The sequence below is a fragment of the Pristiophorus japonicus genome, chromosome 9 (genome assembly GCF_044704955.1).
Source record: "Pristiophorus japonicus isolate sPriJap1 chromosome 9, sPriJap1.hap1, whole genome shotgun sequence".
Lineage (NCBI taxonomy): Eukaryota > Metazoa > Chordata > Chondrichthyes > Pristiophoridae > Pristiophorus > Pristiophorus japonicus.
In genome coordinates, this window is record NC_091985.1 from 62,363,730 (window position 1) to 62,389,858 (window position 26,129).

The 26,129-nt window shown below is 42.3% G+C and overlaps 1 protein-coding gene across 1 annotated transcript in view; it reads right to left on the reverse strand.

Annotated features, from left to right (window-relative positions):
* Window positions 1-14,617, reverse strand: part of pkdcca (protein kinase domain containing, cytoplasmic a) — a 53,537-nt gene extending 38,920 nt beyond the window's left edge. Inside the window, exons 1-2 of the mRNA XM_070889386.1 lie at window positions 13,803-14,617; window positions 411-533 (exon numbers count right to left, since the gene is read on the reverse strand). Coding sequence (XP_070745487.1) covers window positions 411-533; window positions 13,803-14,504 — 825 coding nt within the window. The 5' untranslated portion in view covers window positions 14,505-14,617. The remainder of the gene's footprint in view (window positions 1-410; window positions 534-13,802) is intronic.
* Between the last annotated feature and the right edge of the window lie 11,512 nt (window positions 14,618-26,129).

A 26,129-nucleotide genomic window follows, 5' to 3' on the forward strand; every position in this document is an offset into this window, starting at 1 on the left:
TTCAAGGCTCTGCACCTCTGACAACACTAGGAAGTACAGTCGTTACAAACATGTATCACAAGATACATTGAGAAAGATAGAGAAGAGCATTTATTTTATTTTAAATATTGTGGTGATTGGAATGTTAACTCCAAGAACTCTAAACAAAAAGAGAGAAGAGAGATTATCTCATTATGCTTAATCAGATAAAAATCAACTTGGTTTGACTAACAGGCTTGTGACTAATTAGAAGATTTTAAAAGACTACCTTGTTTACCAAGCAAGATTTAAAATTCCAGAGAAAAGATGAATTGTTTAGGAAACAAAATTCTTTTGCGGCTGAGACATTTTCTTTCTATGCTCTGCAGCATGTTTATTTCCCCGCCCCCACCTCCTTCCCGCATAAAGCCCCAGAGACCCTCATTACTTACTCGGAATCTCTCCTCCCATGAGGTCTGTAGAAGCTGAATCATCTCTAATGGAGATCCAAGCTCTGTGATAGTGGTCAATGTGTCTGCGATGTCACTGCTGTCCTGGTAACAATAACCATATAGCTGCAGAAAGGAATCAATCGGGAAGGGGAAAAACACAGGAAGAGCATGTTAAGCTGTTTAATCAAAGCTGATCTATAGAAGAAAACAGACAGGTACTGGTGATATTGTTGTGATATAATTATTTGATTAGCAAAACCTGGTATCTGGGGCTTTTTACATAGAATTATATAGGATTTACAGCACAGAAACAGGCCCTTTGGCCCAGTTGGTCCATGCTGGTATTTATGCTCCACATGAGCCTTCTCCCACCTCACTCCATCTAACTCTATCAGCATAACCTTCTATTCCTTTCTCCCTTGTGTGTTTATTTGGCTTTCCGGTAAATGCATCTATTATATTTGCTTCAACTACTCCTTGTGGTAGCGAGTTCCACATTCTAACCACTCTCTGTGTAAAAAAAAGTTCTTCCTGAATTCCCTACTGGATTTATTGATGACTATCTTATATTTATTGCCCCTAGTTTTGGACTCCCCACAAGTGGAAGCATTTTTATCTACATCAGCTTTATCAAACCCTTTCATTTTGTTTGTCAATTTTCTGCCTCTTCTCCGAAAAGTACAAATCAGGGATAGTGTCAGCCCTCTAATATATCACTCAAGTGACTATTCTTCATGTGTGACCTTAGGCAATGCATGATGGTAGGTTATTCTATTATGTAGAGCATCGTACCCAGTTGACCAGACCTGCACAGTTTCCAGCAGAAGTCACTGGGTAATAATCGCAAGTAGGAACCCTGGCTGATTTTCCCCTCCGTAAACAAGGAGAACTGAGGCTAACTGGCACTTAAATTGCTGCCCTGATTGAGATCAATCAATTTAGCACAGACTGGGAATTGAATTTGGGAATTCTGGCCTGCATGGCTTGGTACCACATCAGGTATTGGAAACTGGAACCTGTTTGCTAATGTGTTTATATCATAAAGTGCTGATAAATGTGAACATGTTTCATTGGAGTAAAAATAAATGTTAATGAAACCAAAGGTTTTAATTAAATTGAAGTGTTAGTACTGGAGTCCATGGAAACACTGGTATATGTTCCCACTTTATATGTTCCCACAATTAAGTTTATTTGTTGCCTTATGACATGTCCCGTCACATTAGTGGCAAAACCTTTAAAGTTTGTCATCGGATCAAAGGATTTTTCACTTCCAAAAGATAGGGGTCGGGTTTAACTGTTCCTGCTGGGTGGGAAAGGAAAATCAAATGGGCTGTAAAATGGGTGGGAACAGTTAAACTCGACCTCATGTGATCTTAATGTTGCTCTTTAACTGTTTCATGACTTCAGTTGCTTCATAAAAGAATCAGAATCAGAATTTATTAGCAATCTCAGACAAATTATTTTGAGCGATGGTCAGTTTTAAGTTTAAGTGAGGGATGGCAGTATTTTCCCCACTGTTTACATCCAACATCAGTGTCAAGTACGGAGTCAAATTATAACATTGGTTACATGCAGAGTCAAACTTCCTCTACTCAACCCCAACAATGTGCCTTAACCCCAATCTCAGAACTGCTTAATTCATCAGTGTGACATTTCCATCATCAACACCAGTTTCCTTGTAGTATCTCTGATAATAAACTGGCAACCTGATTGTTAGTGATAAATTCTGGGCAATGTGTGCATTTCACTGACAGCCAGTCATTGCCATTACCTAAGGTTCACCCTTGTATAAAATGGAGTACAATCTGATACTGTTAATATAGATTTGTACACAATTTATCTTAGTGTTTCCAAATGTTCACATTTGTGGTAGATTCTACACAAGACCTTACATATTTAGGGGAAAAAACATTTTAATCAAAAGTTTCAAACATGCTACAAAAATAGTCAATGTACAGTCTGCCAGAACCAACTAGATGAGCAAATTGATTAAAGATATAAAGTAAGATTGTGAGAGACTTGCGCACAGCCTGTAAGATTGCAATCCAATAAAACCGCAAATTTTTAAAGAACAAAGGAAATTTGAGAAAATTTCACAAATCCGACATTTCACAAATCTCTTATTTTACAACCAACAATTGAATCCCCCACCCTATATTATGTATCAACTGAAAAAAATGTTTTTAAGACAAAACACCCCCTTTTACAGGTTATTTTCAGCCTGACTGCTGAGATTCCAGCTTGTTCACTGCTTGCAACCTATTTTTCATCATTTTAACATGGAATATATTTGTAATCAGTTCAGAATGTTGCCCACCTTCACATACAACAAAGAAATTTATACTTTGCAGGGCAGTAGTTATTTTTTTTAATGAATTTGCGCCTCTTCAAGTCACTCCTGATTGTTTCTGAAAACCGTATCTAATCATGTTTGAATAAGGGAATGACCTATAGAATCAAAGCTATTGAATTTACATAGTGCCTCCCTCTAACTGTTAAACCTCCCTATTGTAACGTGGTTTGTATTTTTTATTTCTAGGATAAATTGTCCACCAATGTTTCGCATAAAGGAAACCAGAATCTTGTAGGTTTTTATATGTATGGCAACCACAGTGCAATCTGTCACAGCCATAGTCTCTCAAAAATCCTTCATTCTTCTAAATAATAGTGACACAGCTGCCCCTTCCTCAGAAAAAAAAGGAAAGGTTAGCCTGCCACACAAAGCTTGACAAGCTCATTGGGATGAAACACAAAGTGAGGACCTTATTAAGCTGTCATCAGCAAGTTAACGGCATGCAAGCAGCAGCCCCTCATGAATGAATATGCAAGCAAAATGGGTCCTGCTTTGTTGTGTGAAGTGAATAGCAAACAGAATCACCGGGGAGAGAATCCCAGAGCGATTCAGAAGTGCTCTTGTGCCAGTCTCCCGCGAGGCTTTAACTCAAAGTGAGAGTTTTTCCTTTAATTGCATTCTATAGAGCTGTGGCATTTTCCTGAATTTCTGGGAGCATATGTTTTTATCCAGCAAGAACACATGGAGTTCACTGGGAAAGCCTTATAAAGGGGTTGGGTCATGTGGGTGAAGTATCTTGTAAAATGCTTTACTCTGTAAATGGCAGAATGCATAGTGACACAATCAGTGGCAACGACTGTGTATGTTGCTGTTCATTTTATTTATCTCAGTTTTTATTTTAAAAGTATTGGAGTGTTCCTAAAAACTCAGTGGGTAAATAAGATTATATAAGGCTTTGGTACATCCACACTTAGGGTATTTTAGTCTATTCATCTAGTGATATGTATTGCTCTATACAGGGTACAGAGAAGGGCAACAAGGTTAAACTTAGCTTTTTTAGACAGAGAGCTTGGAGATAGGATCTAGATGTTTTAAAGTTATGATAGAATAAGATGTAGTAGAACTGAATAAGATGTTCAAAATAAATTGTATAGGACTAAAGGGCACGCTTAGAAAATATGTAGCCAAGATATCAGATTAGACAACTGGCAGTATTTATTTTCTCAAAGGGTTGATGCTCTATGGAACAGGTTACTCATGGATATGGTAAGAACATGCTGCTGTCCTTGAAACATTTTTAATGGTGGAGAATGTTGGGCATTTCAGGGATGTGTCGGTTGCATTTGCTCAGTGATGCACCATGGGTACCCATGGACACCTGGCAGGTGCTTGATTAACCTATGGAGTTGGATAAGAATTTACCATTTTTTTTCTGAAATTGGTCACAGAATTTCTCCTTCTTTTCCTCCCTTCCCCACATTACCAATTGTTGGGGAAGGCATTACATGAGATTGCACCCATGAAGGAAAAGATTGAGAATTGGTTGACATGACAAATGTTCTTACCCTACAGAAGTGCATGGTGTAAAATGGAGCAGAGAAGGTGCACCTTCATTCACTGAGTTTGCTCATCTCAGCCAGTGAGGTGCTACAATTGGCCTCTGTACTCTTGAGTTGGTGAAGAACAAAGCCAGCCAGGTTTTCTGCTCCTGATTCTAGCCAGTGAGCCCTGCTAGAAAGTGTGGATATGAGAACAAGATCAAGTTTGATTATGATGCTCTTTTCTGTCAAGCAGCCTGCTGACATTCACTGTCCAGGCTTACACTTGCAGAATGGCCACATGAGTGAGGTCCTGGAGGGCCAATAGTGCCTTGCTAACTACTTCAGCAAGAGTCTGCAACTTCAACAGAGGAGAAGAGAAATGTGAAGGAAACATAAAGATTGAAAAAACTAACACTACACTTCTTCTTCTTTTGCATGGTGGTAGCAAACCAAATCAAATGTTAATATCCAAGTCAGATAGCCAGGCCAAAGCTTCCAGTGCAACAGTGTGGATATCTTGTAGGCTGCCTGCAAATTTCCTCTGAGGGCAGAGTTCAATGATATGCTCCAGGGTCTAACCCGGAGCTCCACAGTCGCATGCTGGGGATGCTTTAATCTTCCACCTATGAAGAAGGTGGCAGCATCAACCATGACCGGTTCTGAGGCGGTTGATGGTTGTCCACTGTTTGCGAGGAAGGTTTGATCCTACAGGTTGTACTGTGGGGTCCTCTATAAGGAATCCATTCCATATGTCATAGTTCTTCTAAGCATTTCACCATCAGTCATCAAGGCTGAGGGGAGATTGCTGAAGGGCTTCGGCAACAGTCCAAAATGGCCTTCTAGATTTGAGATGGGTTGGTGATAGCTTGTTCAAGTCGGCATGTCTTTGCTGGTGTAGCGGTTGTATTCTCTGGAGACTGCAGATTCGTGGCATAGGTGTGTTAGTGCGATGTTTGCAAGCACAGCTAGCCACAGTGTTGGTGTTGATAAAAGCACACCAGTGATAATCCTCGTAGTAGAATTCAGCTGGACATCAACGGATTTGATATGCGGACTTGATAGCCATGCCGGAGAGCAGTACTCCGCTGTAGAGTACACCAGGGCGAGTGTTGCCATACAGAAGGTTTCAGCACCTGCTCACCATGTGGATCCAGTGAGTTTCTGGATCAAGTTGACCCTACTCTTTAATTTCTTCCCAAGGTTCTGGAGATGTTGCCAATATGACAGGGTGTGATCAAGCACGACATAAAAAGGAGGTATTTTTTGGAACCTCTGCGCCACAAAAGGAGACTTTCAAAGCATGATTTGCTTGATGAGTGTTGAGGTGGAATGTCGAGGTGACGGTCTTTGGCAGGTTTGGCCGAAGTCACCATCGGTGGAAGTAGGCCTCCATCCTTTGTAAATCACTGGTCAGGGTCTCGTCGGTGATGGACAGATTCATGTATTGCATGTCCAAGACAATGTCATCAGCGTATATGAACTTGTGGGACTCTGTTTTGGCAGGTCACTGGTGTAAACATTGAATAACATGGGTGCCAGAACAGAACACTACACTGGAGATAGTGGGGTAGAAATTCACCAGCTCCCGAAACAGGTCGCACCTACTGCTATTGTTGTGTTTTCACCGTTGCGGTGGATGAGGTGGCCTATTGTGCGAAATTCAGCTTTGTCATTTTTTTCCGAGCGGACCGGAAGTCGGTCATAATGGGAGCAGTAGTGCAGCGGTGAGCACACTAGAGAGGCGGATGTGGAGGCGGGACGGAGTCTCCACCATGGTCAGTCATCAGCGTAGCGCTGATGACGTCATGACACTTGTGCGACACCACGCCTCTCCCCTTCACTTAAAGAAGAGAGCCGCTGTGAGCTCTGTGATTATTTTAGTTATGTCCACTGAGCCACCAGGCAGGGTTTCGGCTGGGCCAGTGGCCTGGCACCCAAGAGGGGTGCCAGGCTGCCTTTTGGCGGCCCAGCCGAACCTGGGGGCATAATGTTAAAAATAAAATGGCGGCCGCGACAGTGCTCCCTCCCCTTGAATGGCCACCGCACAGCCATGTCATGCACACAGCGAACACAGTGCACCGACAGAAAAAACTGTCGGGGGCACCGCTCAGCAGCCCCAAGATTTAGGTTGAGGTGCAGGAGATCGGCGGGGCACACTTTGATGATGCACCTAAGAGGGGTCGGCAGCAGCGGGGAGAAAGTGGGGACGGCCGGAAAAAGCACCTAGGAGAATTTCGCGAGTGGCGGCCATTCGACTCCAAATCGGCAGCCATTCAACTCTGCCACTTGACCACCGCTTTCCGGTGGTAAGGGGCATTTTCGGGAGGCTGAATTTCGGCCCCAGTATATGCTGCACCATGAGCTTTAATGGATCTACTGACACTGTTGGTGCATTGCAAATGGTTGACTTCTTTGGAGGTCTTCATGAAGAGGAGGGATATCTCAGCCACAGCCTTAGCCTCCTCAGGTACTGCTCCATGACATGCCCAGATACCTGCAGTACATCAACAGCCTGGGCTAATACCTGCAATGAGACATCTTCCTTTTTAAAAAAAAATCATTCTCAGGATGTGGGCCTTGCTGGCAAGGCTGCCATTTATTACCAATTCCTAGTTGTCCAGAGAAGTTGGTGGTGGGCCTTCTTGAACTGCTGCAGTCTATTCTTTGTAGTGGGCCACTTCAGAGGGAAATTATGAGTCAACCGTATCCATGTGGGACTAGACTCACATATAGACCAGATCAGGTAAGGACAGCAGGTTTCCTTCCCGAAGGAACATTAGTGATCCAGTTGGGGTTTTATGACAATCCAACAGCTTTATGATCACTTTTACTGATATCTGCTTTTCATTTCCAGATTTTTTTTACAAACTAGAATTCAAATTCTTAAACTGCTATCATGGATTTGAAGCCGTCCACTCTTCTGTTCAATCCTCCTATGCCACAGTGATATACCTCCCATTGGCTGCTACACTAAGGCTCTGGGACAAAAAGCTGTCCCGTACTATTCACTATGTAACTGTTGAGCTCACTAACTCCAGGTCTGACCTTGAATAAAATGCTCACTTTTGGATTTAATTCCACAGCTGCAGAATGTTGCACAAATTTGCCATTGATGATTTTTACCAAGCCCTTAATAAGAAAAAATGACATTATTATTAATTTCCCCATGCCTTTTAAATTCATATTAGCACAAAATATGCCAAATAATATGTTGTTACTTTTTCCTAACTTTTACATCATTCTTGTGCATTTTTTTCATTAAAATTACTGAAGGCAGGAATGGAGGCAAGGACCTTAAGCGTTCTTTGGAAATCTGAACTGAGTTGAAACAGATCCTAGGATAGAATTTCAATTTCATTATCACATTGTTGTTTGTGGGAGTTTGCTGTGCGTAATTTCGTTGCCGTGTTTCCCATATTACAACAGTGACAACAATCACAAAGTACTTCATTGGCTGTAAAGCGCTTTGAGATATCCGGTGGCTGTGAAAGGCGCTATATAAATGCAATCTTTCTTTAGATTGGATTCCAGGAGACCAGGATCATGTGCAATTACAATACTAATTCCAGATAGGCCCAATTTGTTCTGCTTTTAAGAGCCTGTTGCTGGGATAAGAGAACTGGAGTTAGCAGCGTCAATGCTGAGATCGCCTAGATTCTGAACAGCACCAACATAAATGTGATGTGAGCTAGCCTCCCGGAGAGGATTTCACACCTCAGGACTTAAGTGTGCCTGGTAATATTCGGAGTTATACTGCACACTTGCATTGATGAGCAAACAAAAGCTCTTTGTATCAATGCATGCAGCAATGTAAATGAAGCTTAAAAATAGCTGCCTTGCCCATTCTGTGCCTGGTTCTGTCTCCAGTTCTTGTTTTCATTTTCTTTCTTTCCCTTTATCCCAATTTCCCTCTCTCACAGAAACATGAGGAATAAAAAGGACTTCTCAGCCCATTGGACTCACTCCATCCTCACAATCCGATGCGATCATGATTTTTCATCTTTTTCTTACTCCAAACCTATATGCTTCAACTATGTGGAAGTGATTCAATATTTCCATAAGTCAGCAACTCTAAACTGACAAAAATGTATTTCTCTGAACGGAACTGTATCACTCCTCCGGGTTTTTCTCTGTCTCACAATCTATGCTAGCCATAACAGGTACTCTTTGCCCCTTCCCCTTCTACATCATTACAAAGGGGTCTGGCACAAAACAAAAGAATAATTAAGCTCACATAAGCTTCCCTCCAAATCTCTCTCCCCAAACATCAGTGCCACACACAGGCTGTCCTCGGTGCACCTCCCTCAATGCTGATCAGAGAAACACACCAAGAAACCAGCTGCCGCTTACACTCCTTTCCTGGGCAGCCACTTTAATACGTGTTATGCTGTGACAGCGATTTTATTTTGCGGCAGTAGCTGGGTTATCACAAGTTAATAATTAACCATTAGATCATCAGCACAGACCAAATCTGCGCACAATGCCTTCATTCTACGGGAATATTGAGACGGATTTTTTTTCCCGTCACATGATCTTGATCCGGTGGGTTAGTCCATAGTGCGATGGATTTGATATTTGGGTGGATGAGGTGGAGTTAGCAATTCTTCGATAGTTGAATACCGTTCACCAGTAATGTTGAGATTATTGGAACCAAAAAGACCAAGCTTGAACTTTGATGAATACAAATAACTGGCATTCCTAAATTGGTTTATTTAAACGCTATGTAAAGGAGCTGACAGTGAGGAGATGTTTTATTCCCAAGAACAGTGTGTGTGTTAACAGATGACGCGAGGCGCACTTCAGGCTGCTTGCAGCCCGTCACGCCAGCAGCTCGGACGATGGGTGGGAAGCACTGAGCGGCGCACCCTCGGGGCCGGACAGCCGCAAGGGTGTCGCGACAGAATGCTCAGCTCTCGCCAGAGGTGAAGCCACCAAGCCGTTACACCTACAACCCACCCAAACACACTCCCTCCTCCCTAAGATGCGGAGGGGCAAAGATCACCCTCAGTAGTTCGTGAAATGCAGCTCTTTGCAAAGGGGGAAATGACAGGCAATCGATCAATTGCCGCATACCAAGCGGAAAGCAGTGAGGTTAAAGAGCATCTGTCATCGTAGATATCGAATCGGAGCTCATTCCATTCTCCCGCTAGAATCAACTTGACGGATTTGATCCTTTTTTGCATTTCTCCTTCTGACATTTTACTTGTTATAATGTAAATGCTGATTTGACACATTCCCAAAGGGATCCCTCGAATAGAAGATATCTGTATTCTTCAGAATAAAATGAATTCCAAATACACAGGAAAGCCACATCCTGCTCAGGTTGCACCTATATACAGACTGGTGACCATCTATTTTCTGTCCTTACCCTTCGAGTCTGATGACAGTTTTTTGTTCTCAATCAGCCATGCTTTTTATTCACTATATTGCTATTTGACCAGCCTGCTTCGTCTGTATTGCAGCATACATCAGAAATAACAACATACACAATAATACTGAAATACATAAAAGACATACACCTTTCGCAAAAAAATCACTTCACACTCGAGCCGCGCTAATGAACTCGCCGAATGACCCGTCAGCCAAGGATTGGTCTGCCGGTTAACCTGCTCCACCCATTACATTTTGGTAACTCGTGGCTCTGAGGTGCAAATTCTGTTTCTCCAATGGAAGGTAAATAAATAAAAGTCTGAATGGGGAAGCGTCGGCTGTCAGGAGTAGATTAACACCCCCTTTAACAGCTAAGGCAAAATGCCTCTATTTCTTGAACCTAGGGAGTGTGGGCGCATCTACAGAAACCTACCGGTAAATATATTACTAGTAATGATCGACCGAGGCGCTGTTTACATTGTACTCTCGAAATATTACTTAGAAATTAACTTCACATCCCACTAAAATTCAGGGTGTGCAATAAAAACATATTCCACTGGACATTCTTGCAAATATCTTGGAATAAATAACTGATCGGGGGGATTATACAGTCGTGCACTCTTCGGCTTGCGCCATTCTGAGACTTTTTACGTTCTGGGATCGAAATTTAAAAAAAGAATGATTCAAGGAAGTGTGTCGAAAAAAAATAGCTGATACGTGGCGCTTGTAAAGGTGGAAACGACAGGGCGTTAATGAGTGGGATAAACATTCTGAGGGCAGAGGACATACTCGCTTTAAGTGGTGCAGCGAGGGCAATTTGTACCAACTAAAGGTCTGACCATAAATCAGTGATCCGCATCGACCCCCCTCTGCCCAACTTCAGCTCCAACCCTTATTAATTCAACAGCCCTTACCGAAATCTATATCCCATCCCCATCTATAACTGCAATTTGTGAACAGCTTCCCTTCCATATTGACACCTGTTCATGGGTCAGAGAGAAAATTAGGCGATTTCACCACACGGCAGGGGTTAATGCATATTCAAATCTCCTTCCAAAGGATATCCTTCCCAGTAACCTTGTATTTATTTTAATGAGCGGATGGACAATTATTTAAGAAAGTACAGTCCCCCCAATTAAATGAATAATACTTTGTTTTTGCAGTAGTAGTCATTGGGTATCTGTTCTCACGACAGCCCAAACTCGCTTCATCAGAACTTTTGGCGCTGGCCTTTTTCAAACATCTTCTCTGTACCTTTTGAAAATCCATCATGTATATTACGCACAGTCACATCATTGCACAGTGAACCGGTACAGGTTAAACTCCACTGGTTACCCGCGTGATGTACTTAAATAAAATAAAACATTAAAATGTCTACTCAAAGTACAAACTGAATCGGTCTCACTGTATCGTGCTCTGTGTGTGCGGATATTAGTTATGTGGGTTTAATTTTGTGTAGATCTTTCTTTCCAGGAAAAAAGTAACCAAATGGAGTTGGTTCTGGAGTTTACACTTTACTTAATTGCATTCTGCAATCACTTAATTAACTGGTGTTCTTTCATGGGGCACTTTGACCGTTAAATTTTTAAGAGCGAGAATTTATAAAGGACCTATCATTTAGTGCTGTTACAAGGTGCACCTATTCATTATTCTCAGGTTTATTGTGCTATTTGTAGACCAGTAATGCAGCCAAACTATCCTCAGGAAAATCTGATAAACTTAATCAACTGTGATTTTTTTTTACAATTAAAGAACAAATATTGGCCCACAGCGGACGTTTTACACAAAGTTAAATATAAATCAATTACTGACGACCCATTTATTTAACATTCTTGTAGTCCTGGGGGTGATGCTTAGTCTTAACAGGGACACAATTTGATGCTCTCATTAATCTGGGTGGTGGGGTGTAGAGGTGGGGGGTCGGGTCAAATGTTATTGCCGAGTGCAGCATTTACTAGCTAGTTAGAATGCGGCCCCTAATCTTATGCTAAATACAATGTCGGAACTACTGTGAGAAGTGGAAGAGAAATGGGATTTGTGACAGACCCAGAATAAAGTTTGCTGGGTGCTGGCTCTTTGACATCTTAGATCACGGTGTCTATGTGAAAAAAAGATAGAGTTTCCTTAATAGTGGGAATTGTTAATACTGTATAAGCCTTTGTATAATAAAGGCAGTGTTGCCTAGAAAACGTACTGCTTTACTTTATAGGTTCAACTTTTTGACGGTTGAGATGATATGCCTCGAAACGACTTTTTTTAAAGCCAGAATCAGGCTGGTCGGATTGTATAAGACGTAAGACAGACCTGGGTTAGATCTGCTCTTGACAATACAGAACATGCCTGTTATCTTGCAAATTACACTTAAGCCTGCCATCTGTCCTGGACATTCCACAAAATCCCTTCCCCAGTAAATAAACTGGGAAACTACTATAGAAACTCGAGCAACGGTCCTTGACATATTTCACTATTGGTAGCACAAATTCATCCGGTTCACAAAAAAATCATTCAAATTCCCGACTGTATGTGCGCAAGAACTCCCTTCAATAGCATTAGTTATTTTTCCTTTAGTCGTACTATTATACGGCCTATACCTCAGTCATTCCGAGGTTTATTTGAGCACCAAAGTCCCGGAGAAAGCGATCTATTCAAATCATGTCTGAAAGAAAATAATAGAGCCAACACGTTCTGGCTGTCGAAAGCAGCTCGGTACAATCTAATTGAAGGGCCGCTCCAACACCAGTTTTTTTTTTACAAATCACTAATAGTGAACAAAGCCCGAGATAGACACAGCAGGAAGGATCCCCCGGGTTTGTGACTGGCTCATTACGGTTGGTCAGAGGGAATTAGCACACTAGCAGGCGAACTGACAACCCAGATAACAAGTTTAAAGTCTTGAATCTGCAAGGGGTGCAACGCAGTGGATTCATTAAACTTGCAAGAAAATGTGCAAGATGTCTAACTGCATCATATCTGTGTGCCTTTAAAAATACCATGAGCCACATGGTGTAGGTGATGTGACTGGCTTTATATCATATTCTATATGTAATGTTCCAGACTTGTGTTGCACTCTAACCGGTGGGATTATTTTTAAATACTGCGTGAACAGTCTTTTAGCATCAACTACGGTATAAGCCGCTAGTGTTCAAATCAAATGATTTACTGATTTCCATTTTAAACTGTAACAACATTTATAGTCGAGCCAATGCCCGGTGAAATCGATCACAATCCTGCCAGTGACGGCCCTACACATACGGTGTTTTAAACTCTTCGGGTTCAAAGGTCTCGCAGAAAGTCTGCGTACAGTGCTGGCAATACATTCCAGTTTCTCAGCCAATGCGTTTTAAACAGGGAGCGATCGCGCCTTCGGTACCTGAGCAAGACGCCTTAAAGCAAAATGACAGCCGGAATCTGGAGCTGAACTCGGCGGCAGAAGAGCCACTTTAGCCCATCTCCTCCGGTACCTCAGTGTCGGTCTCCTTGGGAGAACTGCCCCCTTTCAACAACTCCCAAAATTCAAAAGGAAGCATTTCCGAAAGATCACGTAGAACTAAATAATACAATCAAATATCTGCACAAAACAGACAGTAAGTGGATGGGAGTATGAGAAACAAACACGCGTTAGTTTAAATTAGCCTGATTTTTAAAAATTCACTTGTTAAACTTCAGCGCATAAGTTTGTTCACCTGACTTTTAAAGGTGGATTGTCAGTGAGGAGTTTAAGACTGTTAGCACGTTAATACCGTAACCCAATTTTGCAATTGCATTATGATCCGAAATTAAGCTGAATAATTGGCTAGTCTTAGTGTTGAAACTCTTTTAATGCGGTTTAGTGGCACAAATCCGTGTACAATCAATTTGTTGTCAAGGGAACATGTAATAAATATATTTTATTAACTGAAATGTTTGCTTTTGCACATTACTCCATTCTGTTAATAGGATACACAAGGCATTTAGAAACACCATGAATGAGTTAAGATAGCGTTGGTTTAGCAATGGTTTCATTGAGCACGCGATAGAACTACATTTGCACGCGTATAGTTGACCAATATTGATCAATCAGAAGGATGGGTTTTGAATATGGCTCACTGCACTAAGAAATGAAACCCCCAACAACCCGAATATTTTATTTATTCCTATAAAGAAAATGCTTCATTAATGAGTTGCCGATGGACAGTGCCTGCCACTTACCTTAAGAATGTTTGAGTGCTGCAGCCGTTGTAAAAGTGTCATCTCTTTGACAAGTTTGTAGGACGCCAGTCTGTAGCAATCTTCCAGTGTCCCATACTGTTTGACACAGTTTTCCATGTCATGCCCTGCAAAGTCCACCGATTTTAAGGCCACTGCCAGCGTTTCGTTAAGAACCGCTTTGTACACTGCTTTTGTGTACCCAGAGCCCAAGTAATGGACACTGCTCGCGTTATTAATATCCGGACAGCTCAAAGAAAGCGAATGGAACCGAAAGTCAATCTTTGGGCTACTGGAGACGAAGGTGCTTTCTCCTTCCACAGTCCATGGTTTGTTTTTTTGCAAGCCTGGGCTTCTCTGCTGTTGCTGATGCTGGGGTTGATCAGGGGAGCTGTTCTGTGCGAGGTCCATTAAGCGCCTTTCCAGCGGTCTGGCCAGCCTCCCTGCAGCCGCCGGGGAGACTGGCTGCTGCCGATAACGGACAACTTCCTCGTACCTTTCTTTAATTTGCTTCAACAGGTCCTGGTCGGTCACCCCGTGGAAAAATAGAGCCGGGTGGATGCTGAGGGGATCCTGCCCGGTCTGCTCCTGTCGCTGCCGCTGATGGTGATGATCGAACCCAGGGATAAATAACAGATTCAGTAAAGTGCCCAGGAAGAATGAAAAGCAAAACCCAGCTGCGATGGCAATCTTTCTGCGTTTCATTTCGTTGTTAACCTGCGATCTGCGGAAAGAGTGCTGTGGAAGCGTATAGCGGGCGGGTGTTTGAAAGTGAAGTTTTCACATTGTACAGTAAAATTTCTACCCCGCAGGGAAGATAACACTTGGGGATTTTTTTTCCTTATGTATTCTTCACATTGGCTGCGCCGCCCCCCCCACCCCCCCCGCCGAAACCTTGATAAGCAAAGATGCGTGACGCGCGATGATTGACAGCGTGAAACCAGCCAGACGTACAGCGCCGCCGGGCAGCCTGGGAATTGTAGTCCTCTCCCCGGCTTGGCCGGCGCGGCTCAGGCATGCGCAGAACAGCAGGTGACTACATGTCCCAGCGTGCCCTGCGGCACCAGCCCAGCAGACGGCTCGCGGTGAGGGCCGGCAATGGGAAATTCCCCGTATATGGGTCTCAACCAATCAGCGCGATGGAGGGCCGGGTTCGGCTGTCAACGTGCGAAGCCTATTGGTTAATCATGAATGCCAATCATCATTACAGGCGGGCTGCCGCCCCCAGACACAGTGCACGTGACCGCAAACACTGCCCGCCCAGCGCCGCCGGGAATATGAATGAGTGGCGTGATTGGCAATGACACGGTTATCCATCAAGCGCACATTACCTCGCTATTAGCGACTAATTAACAAATGCAATCATGCTTCAAATTCTGGAGGAGCAGGAAAGAGGCAAGAAATAATAAATGTTTTGATTAGCGCGATAATTGATGAACGGTAATAAATGAAGGGCGCGCAACCCGGGCATCTTAAGCCAGCTTTTCATCCAGGTTATTCATTATTGTTGTCAACAAATGTTACTTGTTGAATTATGGACTTAAAGTCAATGGGTCAAGCTGGGCAACTTCTTACAAGCCTCACCCAGTCAGCAACAGGTCAACATTTGAAACGTACCGTACGATGCTGTTTTTTTAAAATTGAAACAGTAGTTTGACTTGTGACCCCTTTTGCATTCTGCCCGACTATATTCTCACAATAGTGCAGAGGCTGTTACAGGCTACATTTGTGCTCGAAGCAAAAGCACTTCAGGAAAGTGGAGCGAGAGTAGCTGTGCATAGAGCGCACACGCCAGCATATTGACCATTTCAAACTGGAGAGATGAAAAAGACTGCTGGATGTAGCTGCTTTTAAGCTTTATTTATACCACTCTATATTGCGTCATTTCTCCAATCTGTGGACCAAATAATAGAAATGAAGAGCCGCCAACTGATTAAAATGGCAACGTGATATTATACAGTGTACAGTATTTAATATTTATATAGAGAACCCCACCAACAGCATTTTCTGAAAAATGTATACCTGGGTGGGTCATTATAGATTCTTCAAGAGGCCTGTTTCACCATCACGATACCTTTTAAAAGAAAGCAGACAGAATTATAATGAACATGCATATCCTCTCTTGCATCGATCTGATGAATTTCTGGTTTAAAAAAATGAATACTGCATGGTGGAAAAGTAGAATCATAGAATCATAGAAGGAAGGCTATTTCGGCCCATCGTATCGGTGCCGGCCAACAAGAGGCTATCCAGCCTGGTCCCACTTTCCGGCTCTAGGACAGTAGCCCTGTAGTTTATGGCATTTCAAGTGCACATCCTAGTACCTTTTAAATGTGGTGAGGGTTTCTCCCTCTGCCACCCTTTCAAGCAGTGAGTTCCAGACCCCCACCACCCTCTGCGTGAAAAAAATTCCCCTCAAATCCCTTCTAAACCTTCTCCCAATTACTTCAAATTCATGCCCCCTGGTTGTTGATCCCTCTGCAAAGGGAAATAGGGACTTTCTATCCACTATATCTGGGCTCCTCATAATTGTATACGCCTCAATAAGGTCTCCCCTCAGCCTCCTTTGTTCCAAGGAAAACAAACGCAGTCTATCTAATCTGCCTTCATAGCTAAGATTCTCCACTCCTGGCAACATCCTCATAAATCTCCTCTGTACCCTCTGCTGTGCAATCACGTGCTTCCTTTAATGCGGTGACCAGAACTGCACGCAGCACTCCAGCTGTAGACTAACCAGTGTTTTATACAGTTGAAGCATATCCCCTCCCACCCAACTACTCTTGTATTCTATGCCTCGGCTAATAAAGGCAAGCATTCCGTATGCCTTCTTAACCACCTTATCTACCTGGCCTGCTACCTTCAGGGATCTGTGGACCTGCACTCCAAGGTCCTTTTGTTCCTCTACACTTCTCAGTGTCCTACCATTTAATGTGTATTCCCTTTCCTTGTTAGCCCTTTCCAAATGCATTTCCTCACACTTCTCCGGATTAAATTCCATTTTCCACTGCTCTGCTCACCTGACCAATACATTGATATCTTCTTGCAATCCGGCAGCTTTTTTCTTCATTATCAACCACACAGCCGATTTTAGTATCATCTGCAAACTTCTTAACTATACCCCCTATATTCAAATCTAGATCATTGATGTATACCACAAAAAGCAAGGGACCTAGTATTGAGCCCTGTGGAACCCCACTGGAAACATCCTCCCAGTCAAAAAAACACTCGTCAACCATTACCCTTTGCTTCCTGCCTCTGAGCCAATTTTGGATTCAACTTGCCACTTTGGCCTGAATTCTATGAGCTTTTACTTTCGCGACCAGTCTGGATAAGTAGTGGATAAGGGGTAACTAGTTTGAATGAGTTGACCCCCGTCGTAAATGGAGCTGAATGAACACAGAGTTCGGATGAAGACCCCACACTTGAAACGTTCACTTAGTCTTTTTCCCTCTTCACAGATGCTGCCTGGCCGGCTGTGAGTTTCTGGCATTTTCTGTCTTTGTTTTAGTTGTGTGTGTGTCTGTGTTAATTGTGCTGTGACTCTTGTATCTCTCCAAGTCATTTCTTGAAACATCGGCGACTTATTTATAAAGCATTGCACAACATATTTATTACAGTTGTTTCCTATCTGTGTCATTCGAAGCCGTTTTGTTAAAGTATCTCGGTATAATGTGTTATTTCTTTACTATTTCATGCGCCACTTTAAGGCGACCTCTACATTATTTTCCTACTTTAAAAAAAGGTTTCTAGTCTGTTTTAAGCTGCAGTTTACTGTGGTTAGGGTTATTTTGATAGAAAATTTCCTTTGCTGTGGTTAGGGGAGCAATGTCAGCACAAGTAACACATTTCGGAGACCGAAAGTCGAGAAATGTTCTTTTGCAATTAAGAAATACGCCATCTACTGTTTCAGGCCGCTGAAACCCGAGAGGCCAACATTCCGGGATTGGGTGGCCAAGAGGACTCAAAGCAATAAATCCAGCTCGTTTCAAAGAGACACCATTCCCACTGCTCACTTACCCAGAACATGTCAAACTTCTTTAAAAATATACACGGCGCCCATTTTCCCCATAATATAACCGAGTCTTCAGTTTAGCCTACTGTATTATAATACAATCATAACACACACCGCTGTGTAATATGATTTACGATCGGCGCTATTCTCTGCTCCATACTAACCTAAATTAGAATACAGCATGTCGCGTATTGTGGTTTAGTGGAGCTGAGAAAAGCTTGTTATATTTGAATGTAGTGTTTTAAGGTGTATATAATCTGCACAGGAACTGCTCATTTTCACAAATACAAAATGAATGAATCTGAAATCCCATGTGATCCGTTTAAAAACGCAGGCAGGTTCGAAAGTCGTTGTTTTAGTCGCTTTAAAAATTTGTAAATTCCTTTAAAACGAAAGGAATATCGTCAGTCCTGTCAGAGTCAGGGACTTCAGTGTAATAGTTGGGACATGCCATCTCACTGGGGGAGGTGACAGCAGACACCGCGGTCTGCAAGGGCCGGACTATGCCGTGTCACACAAATAGCGATCAATCATACCCATTGAAGCTTCAGATCAGCATTTAGGCTTTATCTTGTTAGTTTGCAAGTGAGAGAATTGGCGCTCTGGATGCTATTTCCAGGGACGTTTACTGAGGTCGGCACACGTTCGCAACTCACTGAGAACAGGAATGCCTATTCAAATGGAGGCAATAATACACTTTCAATGAGAGAGGGGCAGAAAGTGTCAACAGAGCCCGCAGAAGAGGCAGTAACCAGTCCTGGTTGTTTATTTGCGCCTTTACTTAAACTTGGCCGTAATTTAGCCTTTCGTTTCGTGTGTTTCTACCTATTGCACTGAATGTTTCTGCCACATCAGTACTGATTCCAGAAATACATTTTGCAGGCATTCGTTTGTGTAACGGCAGTGCGCACCGCACCACCCGATCGACAAGGCGGTGTCATTCCATTCCGGCATAGCTTCACAGCACAAGCAATTCTCAGTTCCAGGAATTGCGGTCTTCAGTCCGTCCTTCAATAAACAGATCTAAGCATTAATCATTATTAGTTGTGAATCGTAATCTCAGTTCAATATTGCTCCCTGAGAGGCATCTTGTGCTCTCGTACGGAGCTCATCGACTGCTTCCCGCATTATAACTTAATAACCGAGAGCTATTGAACGAACGATGTTTGGCAACACTGCAAGTTTACCAATGGAACCCATTTAGTACTGTATTGGGTGTCTGCTTCAATAAATCGTACATTAATAGATCAATAACCGCAGCATCGTGGGTGTTACAGGCGGCGATTACAACGGTGCGACATTTCATTCTCAGTGCCAGAGAACTTGGCTCTTTCCCCGGTACAATACTTGCCCCGGAAAAGTTGTCTGTGCCTATTCCATTTGTTTAATATCACCTAACAGCAGGTTATCACACATGGCGGGATAATCTGAGGCCACCTTTCAAATGGTTCATTTTTCCTATTATCGGCAGCTTTGTTTTAGTCGACTGGTTATACATGTAGTATGATTGCAGATATAGACGGTTAAATAGCCTGATGCCGTTACTGTTGCAAAAAGGAAACTAAATTTACGAATTAAATTGGTATTTGCTGGAAACGTCCACATTGCCAAATATTAATACTTCAATATTGTGATTGTTAACATTGATTCTGAGAAAAATTATACTGGATATTCATAATCCATTACATTTCACACAGAAAAAAGATCAATCTTTTACACATATGCAGTAAACCTCCTGTTCCAACAGAAGGTCAAGGTCAGGCGGAGCGAACTCCTCACTTTGTGAGCAACAAACTGTGAGGCATTCTCGTATGTGGCTTCCACCGGGATAGCACGTTTCAACATTGAACTGTCGGCGCGTTTGTAAAGTATTTCTAACTTGAACTGCATGCACAGTTGAATACTGTTCATTTGAAGGATTCGTCCTCGGAAATGAAACGAAATTCACTGAGGATTTTCTCCGAGCCACCAGTTAACAAAGCGATGGGGATCAGATCAGGGACAATAAATTTACACCGCAATACATTAAAATAGCAACCACTCTCCCATCCCAACCCCGCCAGGTACATCCACAAACACCACATTGCACCTTTTTGTCCTTGCGTACTTTCTAGATAATCACAATACTGTTAGGTTTATTTAGTGAGCGAGAGAGAGATAAATATTAGTCGTATAAATTGTTTCTAATTTTAAACTAGTCCCCTCATTTTTGTAAACTGTAATATACGTTGCATTAATTAATTGTTTCAATATAACAATTTTAGATTTCGAAAAAAATATTCGAATTTAAATAATTGTATGAAATAAACATTTTCTTTCAATAATTAAAAACCGAACACGTTGAAACTTAAAAGCGCCGTGTATTAAGCAATGAATTCTACCCATTGCAGTCATTACATTGCCTGCACTTCAGTTACTATCGAAATAATAAGCTTCAGTTCAGAAATATTCTATTATTTCGTGCATCCATCTATTTCTACTACATAGGATCCGTTGTTAGAGAGTGAGAGAAATCGCTATTGCGTGCTGTATGACAGAAAAGCGAATGTGAATCGTGATAAAAGTGCGGTTGAAATTTCTGACATTGCGGCCACTGTTTGCAGAATATCACACAGAGAGACGTTATAAAGTAGTTTTGTGTTACAGTCTGGGTGGGTGGGGGAAGTAAGGTGGAGCGGAGTTCCTATTAACACAATTATTTCCAAGCCAGGAACCTGCCAGGAACTGTAAAGTCTCGGGTTGAGGGACGAGATCGTTTTAATCGTTTTAAAAATCTTGCGGAGTCTTCCAGAAAATAACTGTACTTACTCTAAAGTATTCCCTGCACTTTTTAAAGCCAAGTACAGTACTTGCCAAATAAAAATATTTAGTATCACACCGTTTCGTTTACAAACTGTAACTACATAAAATACACGGTGCTTTGACGTGGAGTTTGAAATGTGGTCATTTTCAAACCTTAATTAATATTGTATCTGTTTCTGTTCCTTGTTTAAACAATATTATTGAAATTGAACAAACGGGAAAGGCACAAGAGCTGGAAGCAGTGCCCAGAACCTCTTCGCCAAGTCTGGTTGGCCAGTTACCTAATATGATTTGCAACTGAAATGTGTTTCTGCCATACTCATATTTTTCATGGACATAATTTTTTTCCCATCATCACTCTTATGGATTGCGTTTGAAACGATCAAGCTGCTTTTTACTGTGTGTGGGAGCTGCTCCAGTTATTACCCCATCAGTATCACGTGGCCTGTTTGGTGTTTGTCCCAGAATAAATTAATCACAAGTGTAGCTGTCTACCATTCGGTGCTCTGGAATACTGTTCTTCTTTAAATTATTTCTGTTTAAAAGCAAGACAAAAAAAAAAGGAATTTAAAAATAAATGATATTAGTAGCCAATTGCTCACGGACTCTGAGGCTTCTCGTCATGTTTAGTTTCTAAGATGGCCTGTCCCTTTAAGGTCACTTCTCAGGTACTTCCTGTGCAGCAGTTGTCTGAACAGGCACAATTAGAAGTTAATTGCTGAAGCAAGTTTTCGTAGATTGGCTGGTGCTTTGGGGGAGAGGCCAGGTTATCAAAATTGAAAATAAATGAACAGATGATTGGCTTTCTTTCGATATCTTTGCTGCTTTGAAGTGAAGTTTCTGAAGTGTGGTGAATGCAGACATTTATATATAGTAGAAGCAAAAAGCAAAACACTGCAGATGCTAGAAATCTGAAAACGAAAACAGAAAAAGGCTGGAAATGTTCAGCATATTGGCCTGCTGGCTGGGAAAGCTGCTGTGTCAGAAAAGGCAATTGGAGCAGCCTTGTGGGGTGGGGAAATGTGTGGGATAAGAAAGGCAGTGTGGGAACGAGTAGCATGGAGCCTCGAGGAACAATTTATATAAAGTTGCAAGCAAGTAGGAATTGAAATAAAATTTTTAAGTCAAATGCAAAACCAGGCAAGCAGGCATTTATAAGTAGAAATTTAGGCAGACAGCTAGAAGAGGCTGATCAGTTCAGTGAGGAAATGGAGTGGCTGCTCAGTTGCACCAGTGTGGAGAGGCACCATCACAGGGACTGTTTACATATTTGGCCTTCTATTCACCACAATACTTCTGCAGCTGTGGATTTGCTCAACCACTTCCTCATCTTTGATCCTCTTGTCGCCAGCAAAATCTTTATTCTTATCCCGGTCAGTCCTTTTGGTCCGGCCCTCATCTTTGGTCCCTCACCCAAAGGCCACAGACTTGAGCATACCTGGCACACAATTGATTTAGCTATCCATCATCAGAACTGACTGGACCACATCAAGCTCTAGCAGGCCTAACTCTTATCTGCCAGAAGCACTCACTACTCCTGGATCACCCTGGAGTGCACAGATAACCTGTGGCTTCACTTCTGCACTACCAACCATCTCCTTAAACCCCTCCACCCTGCTCCCTCCACCCTCACCTCTAAACAACAAGTGCAAAGAGCTCCAGAAAGAAGGAGATATTGGGACAGGTGACATTGAAATTAAAATGAAACTTTAACAAGAGGCATAAAGCAAATTTAGGACTAATATTAAAAAGATATAAAAAGTATAGAATATATGGAGAAGTCAAAAAATGAGAAATAAAAAATAGTTAAAGAATGATTGGAACGAATGAGAGATATATAAAAAAGAGAATCCTCTCATGTTGGATGCAGGAGTGCAGAAATATTAAATGTATACATTGCCTCAGCTTTCAGAGAAGAATATGATAGTGGGAATGAAAGGGCACAAGAGGAAGACATGGAGTAATTAGATAGGGTTACTATAGGTAAGGGAATAGTATTGAAAAGATTGGTAGATCTCAAAGTGGAATCGACACCAGATCCTGATGGGAAGCATCCTAGAATGCTAAAGGAAATCAGAGAGGAAATAGCAGAGAGTTTGACCACAATCTGTTAAACATTATTGGAAGTGAAAATTGTGCTTGAGGACTGGAGGGTTGAAAATGTTACATCACTGTTCATGAAAGGAGAAAAGGTTAGCTAGGTAACAATGGATCAGTTAATCTAGCATTGGTAGTGGGTAATCTTCTAGAGAGCATAATATGGAGTAAAATCAGTATTCACTTAAAAAGATATCGATTTATTAAGGATAGCCAGTACAGATTTGTAAAAGGCAAGTCATGTCTGACAAACTTAATACAGTTCTTAAGGAAATAATAGTTCACTGATAAAACACAAATGCAGTGGATGTTATGTATATGGGTATTTAAACAGCATTTGAATAAAGTTACAAATAATTGGCTTGTTGATAAAATGAAAGCACATTATTTTAAAAGAATATGGCAGTATATTTATATATACATATACAAAGGATATTACATAAAAATAACAATAGAATGTAAGGTCAGAGGAGATAATTCAACCGGAGTGCACAGACATAATTCAGTCCTCACTTTTAATATCATACATTCTTTCCTTATTTTTATGTCTTATCCTTCAACTTTATATTATTATTTATAGTTAAGTAGAAAAACTTAGAGGAAATTATTTTCAGAGGCTGAGAGATTAGAGACAATGGGGGGGGGGGGGGGGGGATTTTAACCTAAAAAAAAAGGGAGGGTTAGGAGTGGGGGTAGGGTGGTGTTAAAAATCGGAATTCCGACCTGAACCAGCCTGCAACCCACCCATTTCTGATTTTAATGGAGACGGGATAGGAGCTGGGATGGGAGGGTGGAATGGGAGGCGGGACCGGGCGGGAAGCTAACCCGCTGCCAGTAGGCGTGACGTCAATTTAAATATTACAATGTAGCTGGAACCCCCTTCTTCAACTTACATTTTGTGTTTAATTGTAGCTGGTCGGGTTTTGCACACTTCGTAAAACCTAGCAGTTACAGCAAGGCGAGGACTGCTGCATCCAGGAGTTCACCTACCTCCTGGATGCAGGGTCCCTGCCTAACCCACCCCCGCAATCGGAGAACCCCGCCTTGGCCTAAAATCATGTTCCCGGATTCCCCACCCATCCCCCCAAGCCTCCGATGCCTCCATGAGACTTCCCCTCCCCCCCCCCCCCCCCCATGGCCCATTGCTGCCATTCTTCGGCAAACCCCCGCATTGCTCCTGACGGCTCACGATCATCAGCTGAGTCCCCCCACAGGCTTCTCCCGGCCCATGATCATGGTAAGTCTGACACTTCCTGCTCCTGCTCCTGCCCCTGCCCCCAGCTTCTCAATCTGGCTGGCTGCAGGTGGGAAACAGAGGCCTCGCATGCAAATCTGGCCCTGCTGTTAAAATTGGCAGGGCCTGCGAAAAACCTATTCTCCCGGCTTTCCAGATCACCTCGGAGCCACCGCCCGCTTCCAACAGCCCTTCCCCATTTAAATTCTGAGAAAAAGAGAGAGTGCGATGATAATACAAGTTATGGGCTGGGAGAGAGGTATTAGTTGAGAGAAATAGTAACAATATGAAGCATACACCAGGAATGTGCATGGAGATAATAAAAGATATTGGGGCAGAGTGAATATAAAGGTAGAGATAGTTAGAGATAAAGATAGAGATAGTGTAGAACAGTGAAAACACAATTTTCAGCAAATGAGTGGCAACAACAAGAAAGCTATTTGTAATGTTGTGCAAACATTCGCTACTGTGTCATGAAGTAGTACTAGCTGAAAAATAAGCAGGTGAAAAATAAAACAGCAGTTTCCAGTCCAGGCATGTTTTATAAGGATTGCGATATATCACATTGTTGCTGTTGTAACATATGCGACTTTAATTTGCAATATTAATAACTGTTTTCAAGAAGTGACTGAGGGTCTAAAATTGCTGGGTCTGTGAGGCTGGAATAAGGACTCGTTGATTTTAATTTTAAAATATGAAGAAAATAGAATATAACAGTATCTTTTAAATCAGTCATAATTTACAAACATTCTGGGGTCAAAATGACTCAAGTCCTACTCCACTGCAACAAGTGTCATGGGCTGAGCCACAGGGCATCTGGCTGTTAACCTGGTCCCAAATCCTGAGACTGGAATTATTAGCATTAAATGAGTGAATGTCTGCATAATTTCTGGTGCTTCTGGGTCATCGGGGGGGCGACGGGGGGGCGGGGTGTAGATCAAGATAATTTGAATAGTGCCTTGATTTGCAATTGGGAAACTGAGCTTCGCGGCCCACCACCACATTTGTGCAGTAATATACTCCTGCTTCATGCAGGCATAATTTAATTTGGCTGCAGGAAAGTGGAACTGTTGAGAATTCTGGTGGAGGAATGTTAACCTGCCAGTCCTGCCTTTCTGAGTGATTCCACCACAGAAGGGGGAAAAGGAAATTAGCACCCACCCCCATCAAATCCCTCCAGCGACTTGAGTACAAAATCCAGGCTGATACTCCAGTGCAGTGCTGAGGGAGTGGTGCACTGTCGGAGGTGTCGTCTTTCGGATGAGATCATTAAACCAAAATCCTGTCTGCTCTCTCAGGTGGACATAAAAGATCCAATGGCACTATTTCGAAGAAGAGCAGGGGTGTTCTGGCCAATATTTATCCCAGAACCAACATCACTGAAAACAGGTTATCTGATCATTATCATATTGCTCTTTGCAGGACCTTGCTGTGCGCATATTGGCTGCCGTGTTTCCTACATTACAACAGTGATTACACTTCAGAAGTATTTCAATGGCTGTAAAGTGGTTTTGGATGTCTTAGGTCATGAAAGGGAACTATATAAATGTAAGCCTTTCTTTTTCTTTTTTCCACTCTAATTTCAGAATATATAAAAAAGGGGTGGACACCTGGCAGAACTGTTTCCCCCCCCCAAATGTCAGCCTTCCAGTCCAACTTGGGTCCTCGTTCCACCAGCACAGGTCCAGGAATTTCAGGGTCTCTCTGCCATTTCTTTAAAGTAGTTATGAATATTGCAAATTAAATTTTGATATCCTTCAGTACACCTGCCAGTTGGTGCTTACAGTCTTGACTGCTTTCACTGATGAGTAAAACATATAAGGTTCAATGGCAGGACTGACAAGTGCAGCAACATTATCTGTAGTGATTTTGTTCAAGATTTATTTACCATCTTGAGAGGCCAAAATGAGGGAGTGAGAAATAAAACCCGAGAATCCTGACAGCTTTTACCATTTTCTGCTGTTGTCTTTGTTGCCTCTTGCTTTTTCCTTTTCTCCCCTCCTCCCAATTCCCGTCCACCACAGGAGCAGTCTAGCAGAGGCTTATCCAACTGTACACAAGCAAATAAGTATTCAGTCACTTCTTTATGGAGATTAAAATCTCAGTGCAAGACTTTGTGTCTTTTCATCAGAGCTTTAGAAGCTTTATCAGTTAATTGTGCAAACACAGAAGAATGTTTAATGAT